Raw genomic sequence first — 19,392 nt, 5'->3', positions numbered from 1 at the left:
AAAGGAAAGGAAAGGAAAGGAAAGGAAAGGAAAGGAAAGGAAAGGAAAGGAAAGGAAAGGAAAGGAAAGGAAAGGAAAGGAAAGGAAAGGAAAGGGAAGGGAAGGAAAGGAAAGGAAAGGAAAGGAAAGGAAAGGAAAGGAAAGGAGAAGAGAGATAGGTAAAAATAAAGGGAAAAGGAGAAAGTAATGGAGAAAAGATGGAAAGAGAGATATCAGGGAGAAATGAATGGAAATTAAGAGTAAGGAGAGGAAAATGAAGAAAATGAGGGAAAGAGAAAAGAGAAAAGAGTGTTGAGAATGTAACTTAAACACTCATCTCCATTGTTTTAATACAGATGTGCCCTCAGTCCAACTAGGATTGTTTTTGTCATTTTAATTCTCTTCTTTAATCGTATAATACTTCCTTCTGGATTCAAATATCCATTTTTCATCCTTTTCTCTAGGGTCCTTGCAATTGTGGAGAGTGGAATTCTGTCTGGGTCTAAATGACTCAGGAAAAATAATATAAAATTCTAAAATCCCAAATATAATGAATAGGCAACCCCAAAGATTTGATATAAGCAAGGACAAGCAGCATTTGTCTTTAGACACACTGGCACCAGCTTAGACAAAAGCCTGTGATATAATTACCCAAAGCATATAATATGTTGAAATCTGCTGCTGTCTCCTATGTAAAGCTGGTTGTGCAGGAAGGCAGGATTGCAAATGGCCAGAATGCTGGCTGACTTTCATGTCAGTGCTACCAGAAGCCTGAGGGAGACTGGTGCCACACAAAAAAGCTGAGGACAGGGTCGTTTAAGAGATTTACCAGGAATGTGAGTGTCTTACTTGCAATTTCAAAATTGTGGTTTCTTCGGGGTTCTTTTTTAAGGCTTTTATGATCACTATTTTGCATGAATTTTGCCTTAAAAGTAATACTATCCCTAGCAATAAATTTAGTCGAACAGTTTGCTAGGTTGTAACCATACCGACTATTGAACCCGAAGCATGAAGAGAAAAATGAAGTGATGCAGAGTTGCCCAAAGTCATCAACCTCACTCTCTTCCAGAGTCATTCAAATCTAGTGACAATTCCAAAGTGAGGAAGGCTGGTGATGGCCTGGGATGCAGTAGACCTCGGGGTCTTTAATGTTTGACCAAGCTCTAAGCATTCCACAGCCCCTGCTTTAGGCACCTTCATGGCCATTGGAACAAATTGTTCTCATTGATGCATTCCACCCTAACTCAATGACAGTTTTGAAGCCTGTCAGTTACCCTCAACCTGGTTTACTGAAATGATTTACTGAGGCATGGCTGCTGTGTATGCTACAGTTTCTTGGAACCACAGGTGGGAATTGGGTGATGGATAGACACCAAAGACGGGTGATCAGACCTGGAAAAGGCTTGGTAAACCTCATACCAGAGGTACTAATCCTCCCTGGATACCCTATACCTTTAGTTTTGGTACTCGTCATATCTTATCAGTTTTCTCAGTTGTCTCTTTCTCTCCATGTAGATGTACTGATCCATAGCTTAGCCAGCTGACTAGATATTCTAATCTGAGAGCTAGGAATCCATAATACACTTTTTTTTATCTTAGGCTAAACGTGTTTGATTATGGAACTCATTTTTCAAAAGCTCTGCCAAAAATAAAAATTCTATGTATTCCAGGGCTTGATGCAATCAGCACAATGTCATCTGCAATCAGGTGTTGCTGGAAGACCTTTCTATTTATCTAGAGGAATGTCTAGTTCACATGAGAATCATCTCCAAATGAATTATATACAGAAAGATAGACTGACAGAGACAAAAAATAGAAGAGTATGAGCCAGAGAGATAGAGAGACACAAAGGAAGAGGTCAAGTGAACACATCAACATTTATTAAGCTCCTACTATGTACAGTGCCAAGCACTAGTGCTGAAAATATAATGAATGAAAAAGTCCCTATTTGCAGAGTTTATATTCTAACTAAAATAGACAGCCACACAGACAGGCAGAAATAGAGAGAGAATCATATGCCATAACTGATTAGGTTCTGGGCTTGGAGGTAGTAAGATCTGGCTTCAAATCCTGCTTTTGACAATTACTGAGTAACCTGGAAAAAATTATTTAACCTCCCTGTGCTTCTGGAAACTCTCTAGGGGTTATTTAGTAAGAGGCAGTTCAAATCTGGCCTTAGATATTTCCTAGCTATCTGGCAATCACTTAATCTTGTTGCCCAGCCCTTGCCTTTCTAAGAACTGTTGCTAAGACAGAAAATAAAGGCTTGAAAAAACAAGATAGCCAGCTGCTTCACATACTCACTAGTAATGTGATCCTGGACCACTCACCTAACCTCCATTTGCCTCAGTTTCCTTATCTGTAAAATTGAGATAATAATATCACCCAACTCCTAGGATTGCTGTGAGGCTCAAGTAAGGAAATATTTGTAAAATACTTTGGCACAATGCCTGCCATGTAGTAGGTACTATATAAATGTAAGCTATTAATATATCATAGCCTGGGTAGAAGGAATATAGAAGGAACTATACAGCTAGTTCTCAGTGTTGATGAAATAACATGTCATTCATGTTTATATATATATATACATGATCTTTACATATATATTGTATATGAATATGGCATGTTTATACATATATAGACAAAATTTGCTATAATATATTTATAAACATACATAAACAAATATATACATATATAATATGAATGATATTTTATTATTTTATAGCTTATAGCTAGCATTTCTATAAACTGCTGATTGGTCTTTCTGCCACAAATATTTCCCTGCTCTCATCTGTCCTCTCCTCAGCTATTATGTGAATACTCTTAAAGCACAGATATGACCACATCACTGCCCTACTCAATAAGGTCCAGTGGCTCCCTGTCACCTCTAGGATCAAAATAAAATCTTCATTTTTGGTATATAAAGCCCCTAAGAACTAGATCCCCTCTTACCTTTCTGTCTTCTGACACCCCAACACTCTCACTGTGTGTGTGCGCGCGCGCGCACACACACACACACACACACCCCATATTCTTTGATCCAGTGACACTGACTTTGCTGTTCCTAACATAAAACACTCTATCTCAAGGCTCTGGGCATTTTCACTGACTGTCCCACCCCATGCTTGGAATTCTCTTCTTCTTCATCTCTGCCTCTTGGCTTCACTGGCATCCTTCAAGTCCCAGCTACAATCTGATCCTCTACTAGAAGCCTGGGGTCGCTTCCTTGCCATTCTGAAACAATGGAGTAGGTAGAAGAAACCAAAGAAACAAAATTTAATTATTCTATGCAGGAAGTTAATTGGAAAAATACTTGGACCTGGTATAAGTGAACTCACCATTCTTCATCAAAATTTAAGACACAAACCTTTCTTTATCTCTTTGTGACAATATATTCTAAGCTGTTTGCTTTTATATTCTTCACCATGTGCTACAGCTAATCTATGATGCCTGTCATTTCAGGGTACTATAGTCAGCACATAAGAGAAATGTAGTCACCAAATGAACTATGCCCTCAGAATGTGGAGACAACACCAAAAAAAAATCAACTTTTGAAACTGAAACTAAGAATGACTGACAGACTAGATGATATATTGGCTGGCTAGAGAAGTGTCCCACCCTACAAGATCATTTATAAGCATACTGCTGATAAGACATGGGTATTTCATAAACCTCTGCAAGGGAACCAGGGTGCCTCTCCAAAAATAGACATGAGTTAAAATGAAACTGATAGAAGATAAACCATAATCTTAGAAACTGTAACCATCTGTCTTGCATACATTTTGTAACAGCTGAAGTTTATGGAGACTGATAGTCAAATATTCAGAAATGATTGTTGGATGGTAAAAATTTGTTAAATGTTTACTTGGCACTGTCCTTAGGACTGGGTGTCTCCAGGAATAGTAGAAGTTTTCCAATTTACTTGGTTGCTATAGGCCTGTAGGGAAGATGAGAGAATTATGTTATCCTGGCCTGATGACACTATAGTGATAAATAAAAAATTAGTCACAAAAATAACAAATAACTATGACATTTACATAGCACTTTAAGGTTTAAAAAGCACTTTACATAGATTATCTCATTAAGGCCTTGCAATAACTGTAAGAGGTGGTTGTTATTCCTATAATTATTATCTCCGTTTTACATACGAGGAAACTAAAGCTTACAATATACCACAAAAGAGGAGCTAAAACTCTTTTCTCTGTTTCTGTGTTTACCAAGGAACCCTCTGATGTTAAACTCAGCTTTCCAAGTAGACTTTCTTCCTGGGAAGAGAAACTGAAAAGCTGTTCTGAGTGTTTCCATCAGGGATATTTCCCAATATAAATTAGTAAATTGGCATTCTCCAGTATCTGACAATCAAACTACTGGGAGTGTGGTTAACCTAAATCAGTCTCCCACATCCTAATCGTCCTGAATAAACTGATAAAATCAAGTTTTAGAACCTACAATCTCCAGACTCTGAACCCTTAATAACCTCAACAAGAGATAAATAGAAGTCAAGCATTTCCACTCCTAGAGAGTAATCTCCCCTGAAAAATACAAGCAATGTAAACATATATACATGTAAATATACATAATATAAACATATTTATATTGAGATAACTCAAAAGTCCCAGAACCATCAACATCTTTGTAGTTGTAGAGGAAAAAAACCAATATGAGCTCCCTGACTCTGGTTTTATCTTCATCTCTCAGCTTACACAACATGGAGATAAATTATATGTTACTACAAAGATTCCCACCAATGACAAACTGACTCACTGTCCCTTTAGACTGTCTAGGCAGTGACTCCTTTCATCTCTTTATATGCCTCTTCTGAAGCTTCATAGACCATCAAGATGAAATGTACCCTTTGACAAAATTACAGAGAATGCGATGGCATTGGAACACATTTTCCACTTTACCTATGCGGAAAATAGAACAGCATCTGGAGTTTGTTTGTATTTTGTTTTGGGGATTTTTTTTCCAAATAATGAACTTTGCCTATTTAGAGAAATCATGCCATTATAATTATGTTACTTGTCTTTTCCCATATGATACCTACAGGCAATAGAAGTGTCAAACATTACTACATTTTGTTAACTACAACAGTTAGCTGGGGTTCATTATGCTACCATGTTACCCTACTCATTGCTTTATTGCACTTTTTGCCAGTTACCAAACTGATCAGGATAATTAAACCTGGAGGTTGAAAGTTAAAATTTTAGACTACTGTGTTATGTTTCATTTTGTTCTTAGATAATTTAACAATCTTCTATTTGTCCCAAGTAGATAAGTAGTCAGTCTTCAGTGTTGGAAGGAAGAAAGGAAGGAAGGAAGGAAGGAAGGAAGGAGGGAGGGAGGGAGGGAAGGAAGGAAGGAAGAGAAAGAGGGAGGAAAGGGAAAGGGTGAAGGAAGGGAAAGGGTGAAGGAAAGAAGCAGGGAAGGAGGGAGGGAAGGAAATGAAAATTAAGACAATCCTGAGGTTATAGCTCACATCTAACAAATTGACAAAAATGATAAAATGTGTTCAAAAAATCAAGTTGGGGGCACTATAGAATGACAGGCAAAATAATACTGTGTTGTAGAATTGTGAATGGGTTCTACCATTCCATGAAACAATTTGGGATTAAGCAAGAAATGTTTTTAAAATATCTGTACACTTTGTGAATAGAGCACCAAGTCTGGTGTCAGGAAGACTCATCTTCCTGAGTTCAAACCTGGCCTCAAGACATTTATAGCTATGTGAACCTGGGCATATCACTTAACCTTGTTTACTCAGTTTCTTCATCTGTAAAAAGAACTGGAGAAGTAAATGATCAACCACTCTAGTATTTTTGCCAAGAATACCTCAAATGGGGTCACAAAGAATCAGACATGACTGAAATGATTGAACAATAACAACAAAAAAACCCCACCCTTTGATCCTATGCTCCCATTACTCAGCATATACTCCTAAGAAAGCCAATAGCAAAATGAAAAGTCTTATATATAACAATAGTCAACATTTATTAAGCACTGTGCTAAGGGTTGGAGATACAAATAGGAAAAAGGAAGACAGTTCTTTCCCTCAAAGAGAGCAATCTAATAGGGGAAGACAATTCACAAAAGGAAGCAGAAAAGGGGAGCTGTAGAGGATACTGGATACAGGGGCTTGATACTCCCTGCAATAAAATCAAGTAGAGCTGCTGATAGTAAATAGAGTTAGCTAGAAAAAGGAGCCCTTAGGAGGAGATCATTACTCTATCCTCCAAACCTCCAATCAGAGGGAAGAGAGGCAACTGAGGGTGTCAAAGAGATGATGAGTGTCAAAGCTGAATCAATCTCCCAAGATGATGAGATTTCAAGTGATGGCCAAATCCTGGGTTAGATGTGACATTGGTAGAGTTGAAACCAAGTGAAGTAGCTGGTGGTAAATGAAGTTTTTAATCATATCCTATTTTTTTAAACCCTTACCTTTTGTCTTGGAGTCAATACTGTGTATTAGCTCCAAGGTAGAAGAGTGGTAAGGGTAGGCAATGGGGGGGGTGTCAAGTGACTTGCCCAGGGTCACACAGATCATATCCTATTTTAAAAAAAGAAAAAAGCCCTAGAAACAAAGTAGGTTCCCATTCCTTGGGAGAGGGCAAAACAAAATGTAGCATAGTAGAAAAAGGACTGGCTCATACTTCAGAAGACCTCCATTCAAATTCCACCTGTGATGCTTACTTACCTGCATGTCTTTGGTCAAGTCAACAAGTTCAAATTAGATCTCTTAAGTTTCTTTCTCTTTATGATGAGGGGCCTGAACTAGAAAGGTCCCTTTTAGCTTTAGATATATGAATTCTGATCTTTGAATTAGTCAGAATCTTATTGGACTGGGGCAGCTGGGTAGCTCAGTGGATTGAGAGTCAGGCCTAGAGGCAGGAGGTTGTAAGTAGGTTCAAATCCAGCCTCAGACACTTCCCAGCTGTGTGACCCTGGGCAAGTCACTTGACCCCCATTGCCCATCCTTACCACTCTTCCACTAATGAGCCCAATACACAGAAGTTAAGGGTTTAAAAAAATCTTATTGGACTAAGAAATAGTTCCGAAAAAATGGAAGACTTTTATAGAATTGATTTGGAGTGGGAAAAGCAGAGCCAGAAGAACAATATATAAAATGATTCCAATGATGTCAATGAAAACAATACCCAGAGGCAGCAGAAATCAGATGCAACTTCCATAATCATGATGAAATATCCTTCCCTCATCTTGGATGTGGTCTCTGTGATCAGTTGGGGTCACTGTGTCTAATGGCTGTGACTAATTTTCTTTGTTCAAAGAGAGGAGGCAGGTTATCAGAAAATGAAGACAATTTTTTAAATAGCATAATTAAGATACATTTAAAATATTCTAGTTATAGTTCTTTAGGCAAAAACCAAAAAGAACAGAACTCATTTTTCATTATTAGATATTAGAAAAAAATGTCATACAAAAGAAGAAATATCACTAAGCACCATTAGAGAGAAATAAATAAGCCATGTCCTCTATACTTTCCAAGTTAAAGGTACAAATATGGAAGGAATTAACAGACCTATTATCTCTCTCTTTCCCTCTTTTTAAAAAATGGACCAGACTTCTGATTTAATTGATGTAGGGAAGTCTACTTAGAGATCTGCAACTGTTCTGTGGATTATAGACTTAAAAAATTACCTGGAACGATGACAGATGAAGTGACTTACTGAGAGTCACACTTCCAGTCAGAGGTTCAACTTAATCCTAGGTCCTGATTCCAAGGTTAACTGTCTATCTGCTATCACAGATTTCCTCTCATCCACTGCTCTATCCACTATATTGAATTATCCCTTATCCATTTCCTTAAAAACTATAATATCTATTTTGTTGACACTTAAAATTTTCTATTAAAAAAAAACAATCCTTCCTTTCCATCTTAGAATCAATATTGTGTTTTGGTTCCTAGGTAAAGGATATTTAAGGGCTAGACCAGGGGTCGGCAACGTATGGCTCTTTCTGCAGGAGCCATAAAGTCCATTTTTTTTCAGGTGCTGTTACAGGAGTGCGCACTGTTACAGGAGCACACACTGTGAGCACTGTAAGGCTCTCACAAAATTACATTTTAAAAAATGTGGCGTTTATGGCTCTCACGGCCAAAAATGTTGCCAACCCCTGGGTTAGACAATGGGGGTAAAGTGACTTGCCCAGAGAAACATAGCTAGGAAGTATCTGAGATCAAATTTGAACCCAGGACCTTCTATCTCTAGACCTGCCTCTCAAATCACTGAGCCACCAAACTACCTCCTTAAAATTCTTTTTTGATAACTAGCAGAAGAGTTTCCCAAAAATTTTAGTGCTTACAACTCCAGTAAGACTTTTTGGGATACCTTGTTACAGGATTAATGGATAAATCACAGACTTGCAGTTGGAAGATTTTTATCTAGAATCTGAAAGGCTCATGCTCTGCCTGAAGTCAAGAAGACTCATCTTCCTGAGTTCAAATTCAGCCTCAGACATTTACTAGTCCTGTGATCCTGGACAAGTCACTAAACCATGTTTGCCTCAATTTCCTTATCTGTAAAATGAGCAAAAGAAAGAAATGGCAAACCACTCCAGTATTTTTGCCAATAAAACTGCAAATGGGGTCATGAAGAGTCAGACACAACTGTAAAACAGCTGAACAAAATTATATCCTATCTAATCCAATCCATAGCTGAGAAACAAAAGGGTCACTTAGCCTTTGCTTGAAGATCTCAAGAGAGAGGAAGACTATCTAAAGATAAACCATTCATTTTTGGAAAGTCTTAGATATGATGACAAAATATTGAGAAAATTATACACTAATATAATGCTATAGACTTGTGAACAGGTCTATCCAATCTCCAATTTGAAATTATACAAAGTTAATCTTTCCATTCTTTGATACAGTGATTCTACTGAATAATAAAAAGAGAGCATTTGGTATTAGGAGCACGGGGCATCAAGGGAAAGTTGCTATTATCTTCCTGCATTTCGTCAGTTAAATAAATCAATAGAAGGACAACAGATGAAAGCAGCTTGTAATGTTTTGTCCCTGTGGAAAGAGCAAAATTAAAATGTAACCTGTCATACTTGAAAGCAGAAGACCGTGTCTTCCTAATCAACTTAAAATAATTATATGGAGCTCCTCAGGGTGTTTTATAAATAAAAATTAGTTAATCAGCCATCGTTACGATACGTTAGGTAAGCCAGGATTATTATTATTATCATCATCATAATGATGATGATGCCAATTTTACAAAGTAAATGAGAGTAAAGGAGTCGGCACCAGAGCAGAAATTAAAATTAATGAGTTCCTAGATCCCAGTGTGGGTCTCTAACTACTTCAAAGAGCAGATTTATTAAAAAAAACACATGCATATACCAACATATAGTGAAACAAAATGATTGAAAAAATACAATTTCCAAATAGCTAAAAATAAAAATGCTGCTAAACATTATAGCAATTTCACTGTTTATTTAACTTACAACATTTCTCATTGTCTTTTCTGAGGTTCTTTAATTCTTCAAGATTTATGTGTATTGGATATGGGGTTGAGAGATACAAATTCAAATTCTGCTTCTGTCATTTACAATCTATGTGACCTTGTACAAATCCCTTGAACTTCTAAGACCTTTTAGAAAGTAGAATCATAGATTTAGAGCTCAAAGGAGTTTTGGAATTCATGTAATTGAATTCTTCATTTTACAGATAGGGAAACTGAGTCCTAGAGAAGTTAAATGGCTTGCCCAAATTCTAGCAGGTAGTAAGCAGCCAGGGTAAAAATTGAACTCAAGTCCCCTGAATCCAAATCTAGGATTCCATTTTACAATGTGATGCCCTTTCTAGCTTTGAATCCTATGTGATTCCTAAGCTATAAATAAAAAATATAACTTATAATTGGTGAGTAGCATTCATTAATGAATGAAAGGTAGATAAACCTAGGTAACAGGAACACTTGGATTCAATGTGTTGGTTGTAGGATATTTGGCAAACCATTTAACCTCTTCAAATGTACCCAGGCAACCCCTCTCTAAGATTAGAGGTTAGAGAACAATTGTCATTCGGAATTGATAGAAGCTCTTATTTTGAAAAAAACCATAAGAGCTCTCTCTCTCTCTCTGTCTCTCTCTCTCTCAATCTCTCTCTCTCAATCTCTCTCTATCTCTCTCTTTCTTTCTCAATCTCTCTCTTGATCTCTATCACTATCTCTCTCGATATACATACATATATGAATTATTAATTTCCTAGGTAGAGTTTCATTAATTACCTTTGGAATTAGCAATCCAATCTAGCATAATTATAGTTGATATAAACTAAATAGAATGGACTTTTTTGCTTCCTGAAGTTTTCCACAGACAATAGAATTGGGACATACCATAGGCAAGACCTGAACACAGAATTTCCTGATTTCTATGCAGCACCCAGTGTTACCACTCAGTTTTGATATGTCTGGGAGCCAAAGTCCGCATGTATAAAAATAGCTAGAGTTATTGGTTGGATTAGATGATCTTTAGGATCCCTTCCATCTTTAAATCCATTATTTTACATTTATATACACACATACCTACTACATAAATATTATAAAACAAAAATGTATAGATGGTCTCTAATTTGTACACCAGATGTGAAACAAAGTGCATTCAGTTAGCAGGGAAATAGTTGTATAATAAATGCTTATGAGTAATAGTGAAGAACTCAGAGCCATCTTCTCATGGTGGAGAGATACCCAAGCAAATCCGTTAAAAGCTGGTGTAACTTGTATTATAAGTCAACTGGAGCAATAAGAGCATTGGGCAGGATGATGGGTTTCTGTGTAGAGAGCCGTGCAATATAGAGGGACAATGAGAAGGAAATGGAGGAGAACAAAATAATGCCTTGCACATAGGTACTTCACACATCTTAACTGGATTGAAGTGGAAAGGAAAAGAAAAGAAAAGAAGGACAAAGAAAAACAAGAAAAAAAAAAGAAAGCAGAAAGTGTTCTTTCTTGGGCTGGGGCCCAGCTGGCTCTTGAAAAAATGATGGAATACATATTTGTCTTTGATTTCCTTTTATTAGAGCAGGCTTGGAATCTCCCTGCTTATAACACATTTTGGGGAGAAGGAAAGTTGTGAAATTAGAAATTGATCAATTTATATTTACTGAGCACCTACTATGTGCCAGGTAGAGTGATAAACACAAGAGATGCAAACACACACACACACACACACACACACACACACACACACACACAAACCATCAAAAGACAGTCCCTGTTCTTAAGGAGTTTGCAGTCTAAGGGAGACAACATATAAAGAAATATATATGTGTATATATATATATATATATACACATATATATATAATGCACATCATATACAAGATAAATAAGGAATAATTAATAGAGAGACTGGAAGCAATATTAATGGACTAGGTGGCTCAGTGGATATAGCGATGAGCCTGGAATCAGGAAGATCTGGGTTAAAATCTGGCCTTGACACTCACTGACTATGTGACCCTGGGAAAGTCACTTAACCTCTTATTGCCCAATCCACTAGAGAAGTAAATGGCAAACCCTATGAGGGGTCCTGAAGAGTTGGATGTGACCAAGCAACAACAATGGCAACAAGTGGAGTTGCAATTAGGAGAATTTGGAGCAAGATTACTTAGAAAATCAGCATGGTCCAGTGCCAAATTTGGCCAGTTCTGAGTTCAAGAAGTGCCTCTGACACTACTTACTGGCTGTATGACCTGATGTGGTCACAGTTTTCAGGACCTCTAAGCAATTCTCCAAGAACTCAAAATGCAGAAAAAATGGCAGGCAGTTGTACTAATGAAATTGGAGGTCCAGTCCCTCCCCATCCCTTTTCTAAATGTATCTATTTCTAATTCCAGAAAATGATTATAAAATTGTGTTTACTATAACCTGTGATTATTTTTTGATACCTCAAGCCACATGTTATATTAAAGGCTCAAAGCTTCAGGTAGATACAAATGGGGGTAACTTCCAAAAACCGAAGGTAGTCAGTCAGGAAATATCACTGGTTGCTAGGTCCAGTGAATTACTCTTATTGAGTGCTTATAGGCTAGGCATATGGCCTAAGCTGTCTAAATACCTCCTCCTAGCCTTGGTTCCTATTCCCTTGCCTCCAAGTACTAGTCACCTCAGATTCCAGCATTCGTAGTGTTTTCATGATATCCTGAGTCCTACTTTGAAAGTCTCTGATCTGATTTATACCCAAAAAGTGCTCCATGTTCCAAAATGATCAATCCTTCCTTTCTTTCAATTAAATTCCTTAATCTTTCCGCTAAATGGATCTGCTTAGTGTTGGGAAGAAGACAGTCTGGTTGAATTAATTGATATTAACATGTGAATGACTACTTAACCTTTTTCCAGGTATTTACATTTTTTAAAATGGCCACTAGTTCAAGTAGGTTTCTAATTGGTGAAATTTCAGGAACTTTTAACAAGCAAAGGAAAGAAAAATTAAGACAAAGAAGGAAAAGATGTTTTGATCTTGGAGGTCACCCTCTGGTCATCACCCTCATGGATGGGTGGCAGGTTTCCTCTTTCCCCAGTAATCAGGTTCCTTCCTTCTTTTCCATTTTTTTTAATCCTTACTTTCTGTCTTAGATTCAATACTAAGTATTGATAGAAAGAGTTCTGACTCTAGACTGAAGAGGTCTTGGGTTTAAATTGTGCCTCTGATACTACTTATGGAATCTTAGCAAGTCACTTTGCCTTCTTCCAAGCTCAGTTTTCTAATCATTAAAATAAGGGGGTTACACTAGATCAGTGATTCCCAAAGTGGGTGCCACCGCCCCCTAGTGGGTGCTGCAGCGATCCAGGAAAGCGGTGATGGCCACAGGTGCATTTATCTTTCTTATTAATTACTATTAAAATTTTTTTAAAAATTGATTTCCAGGGGACTAAGTAATATTTTTTTCTGAAAAGGGGGCGGCAGGCCAAAAAAGTTTGGGAACCACTGCACTAGATGGTCTTGGTGTTATATATGTTGGGAGGGTGAGAGGCAGAGATTCCTATTTGGTTTTGGAACAACAACCCCCACCCAGGATTGGTTTCAAAAGAAGGGAAGGAGACTCTAAGTTACCAGGAATAAGTGGCAAAAGCAGACCAGCCTTGAATTGAGCAGCAATCTAGACACTCTGGAATACTCCTTGAAGACAGAGAATTTTTGTTAGTTTTTTGTCTTTGTATCCCCAGGCCCAAAGAACAATGCTTTCCATAGAGAGCCTATTTTTACTTACAGCCTCTTCAAACGGATAAACAGGCTTCTCTCTTCCGTTTCCAAGATTATACAAATCAAGGGGTTACTTGTTCAATGTTTAAAAATGTGGCTCCATTTCTAGTAGGTCCTGCCACACCAGATCTATTCCTTAATACTGCCTGGCATTTCTTTTAGAAAAACTGTTTTCTTTGGTGGCTCTACACTCATCAGTTCAACAGCATTCTTCCCCAGCTAGGTCACATTCTCTGTGTTTGCTCTCTGCTGGCTCAGGCTGCTCACTACTGCCATCTTCTCATTTTTGAAGTGGAAACACTGTCACTTTTTTGTTTACCTGGTTGTTTAGGGGTCCTGTTCCCTCAGTAGGCTGTAAGTTCCTTGAGGACAGGGACTTTCCTTGTCTTCACATCCTCAGAATTTGGCACATGAGAGTCAAGAGAGTAAGCATTTCTTAAATGCCTACTGTGTGCCAGGTACTGAACTAAGCACAAATATCTGATCCTAACAACCCTGGAAGGTAGGTACTTTTTTGTTCCCCATTTTGCCCTTGAGGAGACTGAAGCAGACAGTGGTTAAATGACTTGTCCCTGCATTTGAATTTTGTTCTTCCTGACTCTGGGCCCAATGTCCTATCTACTGTGCTACTTGGGCTGTCTTTCATACTTACATACAATGAGTTCAATGGAATTTTTACCATAATTTTTTTGGTCCTCAGTTTCCTCATCTGTAAAATGCCTAGATGATGACTAGGGCCACTTTCAGCTATAGCAATTCTATCATTTCTCAACTAATCAACAAGCATTTGTTAAATGCCTACTGTGTGCCAAGCATGACACAAGATAATGACGCTCCCAGCCTTCTTTTCTAATTTCTCTCCTTCAATTCTCCTCCCAACTCCAAATCGTCCTATCTGCAGTGCTATGTGGGCTGTCTCCCATACCTCTATGTTGAGTTAAATTGGATTTTTTTTATCATAATCTTTTTGGTCCTCAGTTTCCTCATCTATAAAACGATTAGATGATGGCTGTGGCCACTTTCAGTTCTAGCATTCTATGATTCTGTCATTTCTCTTCTCAACAGGTCAATAAACATTTGCTAAAGGACTCTACACCATGTATGCCATACGCTATGCAAGGCAATGGAGCTACCAAGACAAAGGCTAAAGGAGCCTCTTTTTCTTCTTCAGGGAGTTGTCGGAATCCTATTCTCATTTTTCTTGATAAGATCAGCTCAAAGTAAGCCAGCAATGCCAATGGTTCAGCATGCGGAATGACTTGCATTATTAGATCACATAGGCTCATCAGGTCATAGAGTTAGACTAGAAGACATCTACCCCTATCTGTTCATTAACGGACGAGGAAACTCAGGTTAGGGCTTTGCCCAAGGTTATCATTATCAACACAGCCATCAGTATTAGCACATTTGGTGCCTTGAAACTCGAAGGTGTAGCTGTTTAGGGAATGAAAACAAACGCAGGCACACATTTCTCCTGGTACAGAAAGCAGCACTATTTGTGATCATCTATCTGGGTGTGAAGATTACTGTCTTGTCCACATTGTGAAGTTAGCCCAAATCGGTGGAAGCAATATGTTTCCTGTTCAATGTCATTTATTTCAGAAAGCTAGAGAACATTACATACGCATGCCCCAAATTCTCCATTTAACTGATTTCTGTCAATAGTCATATTTTGATCCTTCAGAGCCCTGAGAATTCATCAGTATTGATGTTCTTCATGATGTTCTTCACCACAACTTCTTCATGACTTAGTGAAGATGCTCTCAAATTCTCTGCTCTGAGGATTACTTTACTCTCTTAAAAATTAAAAGAGGATAGGTAGCTCGGTGGATAGAGTACTAGGTCTAGACACTAGGGGTCCTAGGTTCAAATTTGGCCTCAGGCACTTCCTAGCTGTAAGACCCTAGGCAAATCACTTAACCCCAAATTGCCTAGTCTTTTCACTTCTCTATCTTAGTGTCTATACTAAGACAGAACATGAAGGTTTAAAAAATGATTGAGGATCTCTAAAAAAGTTTTGTTTATAGGAACTAAAACTATTGATATTTACCAAATTAGACATTAAGATATTTTGGTATTGTTATTAAATAATTTTGAATTCCTAGACCCTTGAAATGGTTCCTGGCACTTCTAAGATTCCTCAGAGCATGCTTTGAGAACCACTGCCTTAGCAGATGGTCTTTATAAATGGTTGTGCCAGGGCAGCTAGGTAGCATAGTGGTAGTCTGAAAATAAAAGACCTGGGTTCAAATCTGGACTCAGATACTTCCTAGATGTGTAACCCTAGGCAATTCACTTAACCCCAATTGCCTAATCCTTGCCACTCTTCTGATTTATAATTGATCCCATAAATGATACAAAGCCAGAAGGTAAGGGTTAAAAATATTGCTATGCTAATTAAATGCATCATTTGCTGATTATTTTCTGGGCAAGAGGGAAATTAACTTTTCTCAAGTTAGGCTGGTACAACCCAGAAGAGCTCAGTGTCACCTTTAGGTCACAATGAGGCATTGGGGAAGAGTTTAGACAAGTATATAACAAAAAACAAATGGGAAAATGAGTATATTATCCCTTTTTAAAAAGGTCATGGGGGGGGCGGTCAATGAAACCGTCAGGGAGGAGGACTAGCACCATCTCAGCAGATGGCCTAAACCAGGTTGAGGGTAGCCAATAGGCTTTAAATGTGCTGCTCATCTAGACGAGCGTGTAAAAACTTCCCCTAGTCACTAGTGGAAAGGGCAGATGAGAACAATTTGTTCCAAAGGGTTATAGAGCACTTAGAGCTTGATCAGACATGGAAGCTGCATCCAGGACACCAGTTATCATGACTTCTGTCTTGCCACTTGACTTGGATGACTCTGAAAGAGAGAATAAAGCTGGTGATCTTTCATAACTCTTGCTCACTAAAAACCAGTTCACTGGAAAGTTATCTTGATGAGTGATGTCATTGGTCCTATTCAAAAATAAAGGAGGTATAGCTATTAGAATCATTAAGAGAGGGGGCAGCTGGGTAGCTCAGTGGATTGAGAGTTAGCCCTAGAGACAGGAGGTCCTAGGTTCAAATCCGGCCTCAAACACTTCCCAGCTGTGTGACCCTGGGCAAGTCACTTGACCCTCATTGCCTACCCTTACCACTCTTCTGCCTTGGAGCCAATACACAGTATTGACTCCATGATGGAAGGTAAGGGTTAAAAAAAAAAGTAGGGTGCTCTGCTTAAACTGGACCAGTAAAGGGGATGATTCCACAAGAGATGCTGTTATTTTGATTTGCAATCCTTTGCAGTGCAGAACTCATGTGCAGAGCTCTTAACTTTCCATTTCAGAATCTGACCTGAGTTAGGGAACTCTAATTAAGACTTCTGCCTATCCCTTTCATTCTCATGAACTCAGATTTCATATTACCTTTTTAGAACTACAAGTGAGGAAAGCACCAACATTCTACACCCTATTATTAATCCTTCTTGTTCTCCAAATCCCACTAAAATAAGGGGGTGTGGTTTCATTCAGTTCTTGAATATTCACTGTGTGTATGTATATAACATATATGCATGTACATATTTATTTTTATAATTTATTATGCTAGCAGAGGCCCCATGGTGGCACAGAATAAGCAGTGAACCTGGGTACAAATCTATTATGACGCTTGAGTCACTTAATCTGTCAGGACCACTGTTTCTTTATCTTTAAAACAAGTTCACCTACCTCTTCAGAGGAATGTTTTTTCTCTCTTAATGGATGATTTGAGAATCAGTCACATCATAAATAGGACCCAGGACTCAGCACAAGGAAGACTGTTTTATGTCCCCAAGCAGAGCAGATTGGTGGTCCTAAAAACATTCCTCCAAACAAAAACTTGTTGGATTGTGTTGTGTTGACCCTTAGGTTTGTGAGAGGGAGCCACTGAACTTTCTACAATTAAACTCTCGGTATAATGCATGAACAATTATCAGCCACAGTTTTTTCACTGACAGTTCCACCCCACACACACTTCCATGCCCAGCATATTCTCCTTCCTCATCTGTGTCTCTCAGTTTCCCAGGCTTCCTTCAAGTCTCTTAAAATCCAATCTTCTACGAGAAGGTTTTCTCCATTGCCCTTGATTCTAGTGCCTTCTACTTATCTCCGATTTCTCTTTCAAATATCTTTTTCATGCATAATTGTTCACGTGTGGTCTCCTCCACTAGACTTGGAGTTCCTTGTGTGTCTGGGGAGGGTTCATTTGTTTCTTTTTTTACTTTCTTTGCATCCTCAGGGCTTAGCATAGTACTTGGCACAGAGTAGGCACATAATAAATATTTATTGACTGAATAACCAACAAGTTGCAATAAGATGGCTAACTCAGATTCAGTCACCCATCCTCCAGAACTGGGCTGTGAGATGTTATGGCTCCAGCCTTTTTTTTTTTTTTTTTTTTTTTTTTTTTTTTTTTTTTTTTTTTTTTTAAGAGCAACAAACAAAACCAAAAAGTCAAAGGAAAAGACTTTCCATTCTTTTTTTTTTTTTCTCTCCTAAAACTCCCCTGGAAATAAATAAAGAACATAAGCTCTGGCAAACTCTGCTTCTCAGATTCTTAGCATAATGGCCAGACAGCTAAAAAGAGAGAAAAGCAGCCTTGAAATGTCTTCTAAGATGCCTGGTATTATTAACAAAAGAAGCAAAGGATTCTGCTTCTTGCTCTGGTCTCTCTCTCTCTCTCTCCCTCACTTTCCATCTCCCAGCTTTATTTTCATCTTTTCTAACTTGCTATGGGGTGGGAGGGGAGAGAAGGAAAGTTCCCACTCCGCCTCCCCGCCCCCCTTCCGCCCCCAAGTTAACTGAACCTGGATCGCCTGCCTCGCCCCTGCGCATGCTTACGGACTCCCTAGGCGATCGCCCTCCTCCCTCCGGGTCCCCAGTCCCCCTCCCCACTCTGACCCTCACCCTCCGCCCCCTTCGGAGCTAGGGAGGAGAGGCGGGCTGCCTCCAGCGGAAAGCTGCGCGTTAACTCGCGCAAATGCGGTAGAGAACTCGTCTCCAGCCTTTTCCAAGGAAGTCTCGAGCAATTAGCTCAGTCCAGGGAGAGCGAGCCGCGCAGCCAGCCTGTCTGGGACGCCTCTCCCGATGACGAGCGGCGGCGGCGGAGGAGCCGCTCCACTTTCGCCACCGCTCCCAGGAGTTGGGGCTTTCTTAGAAACTTTTGGCGGCGGCGGTGGCGGCGGTGGCGGCTGCGGCTGAGCGTTTTGTGTGTGTGGTCTCCCCAGCCGGCCCCGCGCCCCACTCTCCCAGGCTGGCCCCGGGCTCCCTTCTCCTACCAAGCCGTGCCCACGCCTGCAGACCATGGGCTTCGAGCTGGATCGCTTCGACGGCGACGTGGACCCGGACTTCAAGTGCAATCTATGCAACAAGGTCCTGGAAGACCCCCTGACCACCCCGTGCGGTCATGTGTTCTGCGCCGGCTGCGTCCTGCCCTGGGTGGTGCAGCAGGGCAGTTGCCCGGTGCAGTGCCAGCGAATCTCCACCAAGGAACTCAACCACGTCCTGCCGCTCAAGAGCCTCATCCTCAAGCTGGACATCAAGTGTGACCACCACGGGCGCGGCTGCGAGCGGGTGGTGAAGCTGCAGCAGTTGGGCGAGCACGTCGAGATGTGTGACTACTCGCCGGCGCGCTGCCGCCACCCGGGCTGCGGCGAGGTACTCAACCTCAAGGACGTGGACAGCCACATGCGCGAGCGCTGCGACGCGCGGCCCGCCGGCCTGTGCGAGCAGGGCTGTGGCTTGGTGCTGACCCACGGCGAGCTGCGGCCCGGCGCGCACTGCTGCTTCCAGGCGCTCAAGGCGCACAGCAGCGCGCTGCAGGCCAAGGTGGCCGGCCTCGAGAAAGAGCTCAAGAAGGAGGCGCTGCGGGCTGGTAAGCGCGAGAAGTCGCTCGTGGCGCAGCTGGCCGCCGTGCAGCTGGAGCTGCAGATGACAGCGCTGCGCTACCAGAAGAAGTTCACCGAGTATAGCGCCCGGCTCGACTCGCTCAGCCGCAGCGTCGCCAGTCCGGGCAGCAAGGTAAGGCACGGAGAGGGGCGCCCCGGCCCGGATCCCCTGATCCCCTCACTCCAACACTCACACTCTCTCTCTCTCTCTCTCTCTCTCTCTCTCTCTCTCTCTCTCTCTCTCTCTCTCTCTCTCTCTCTCTCTCTCTCTCTCTCTCTCTCTCTCTCTCTCT

At 40.2% G+C, this 19,392-nt stretch overlaps 1 protein-coding gene across 2 annotated transcripts in view; it reads left to right on the top strand.

Annotated features, from left to right (window-relative positions):
* Positions 1–18,515: 18,515 nt before the first annotated feature.
* PDZRN3 (PDZ domain containing ring finger 3) overlaps positions 18,516–19,392 on the top strand; it is a 291,579-nt gene continuing 290,702 nt past the window's right edge. The window contains exons 1-2 of one of the 2 annotated variants that reach the window (XM_044662438.1): positions 18,516–18,754; positions 18,896–19,232. In XM_044662438.1, the coding sequence (XP_044518373.1) occupies positions 18,516–18,754; positions 18,896–19,232 (576 nt within the window). Of the gene's footprint in view, positions 19,233–19,392 lie in introns of both variants that reach the window. The other variant, XM_044662360.1, reaches the window with a different exon arrangement.

This window comes from Gracilinanus agilis, chromosome 1 (genome assembly GCF_016433145.1).
Source record: "Gracilinanus agilis isolate LMUSP501 chromosome 1, AgileGrace, whole genome shotgun sequence".
Lineage (NCBI taxonomy): Eukaryota > Metazoa > Chordata > Mammalia > Didelphimorphia > Didelphidae > Gracilinanus > Gracilinanus agilis.
Note: the sequence above shows the minus strand (reverse complement) of the source record. Positions and strands in the feature narration are given on the sequence as shown.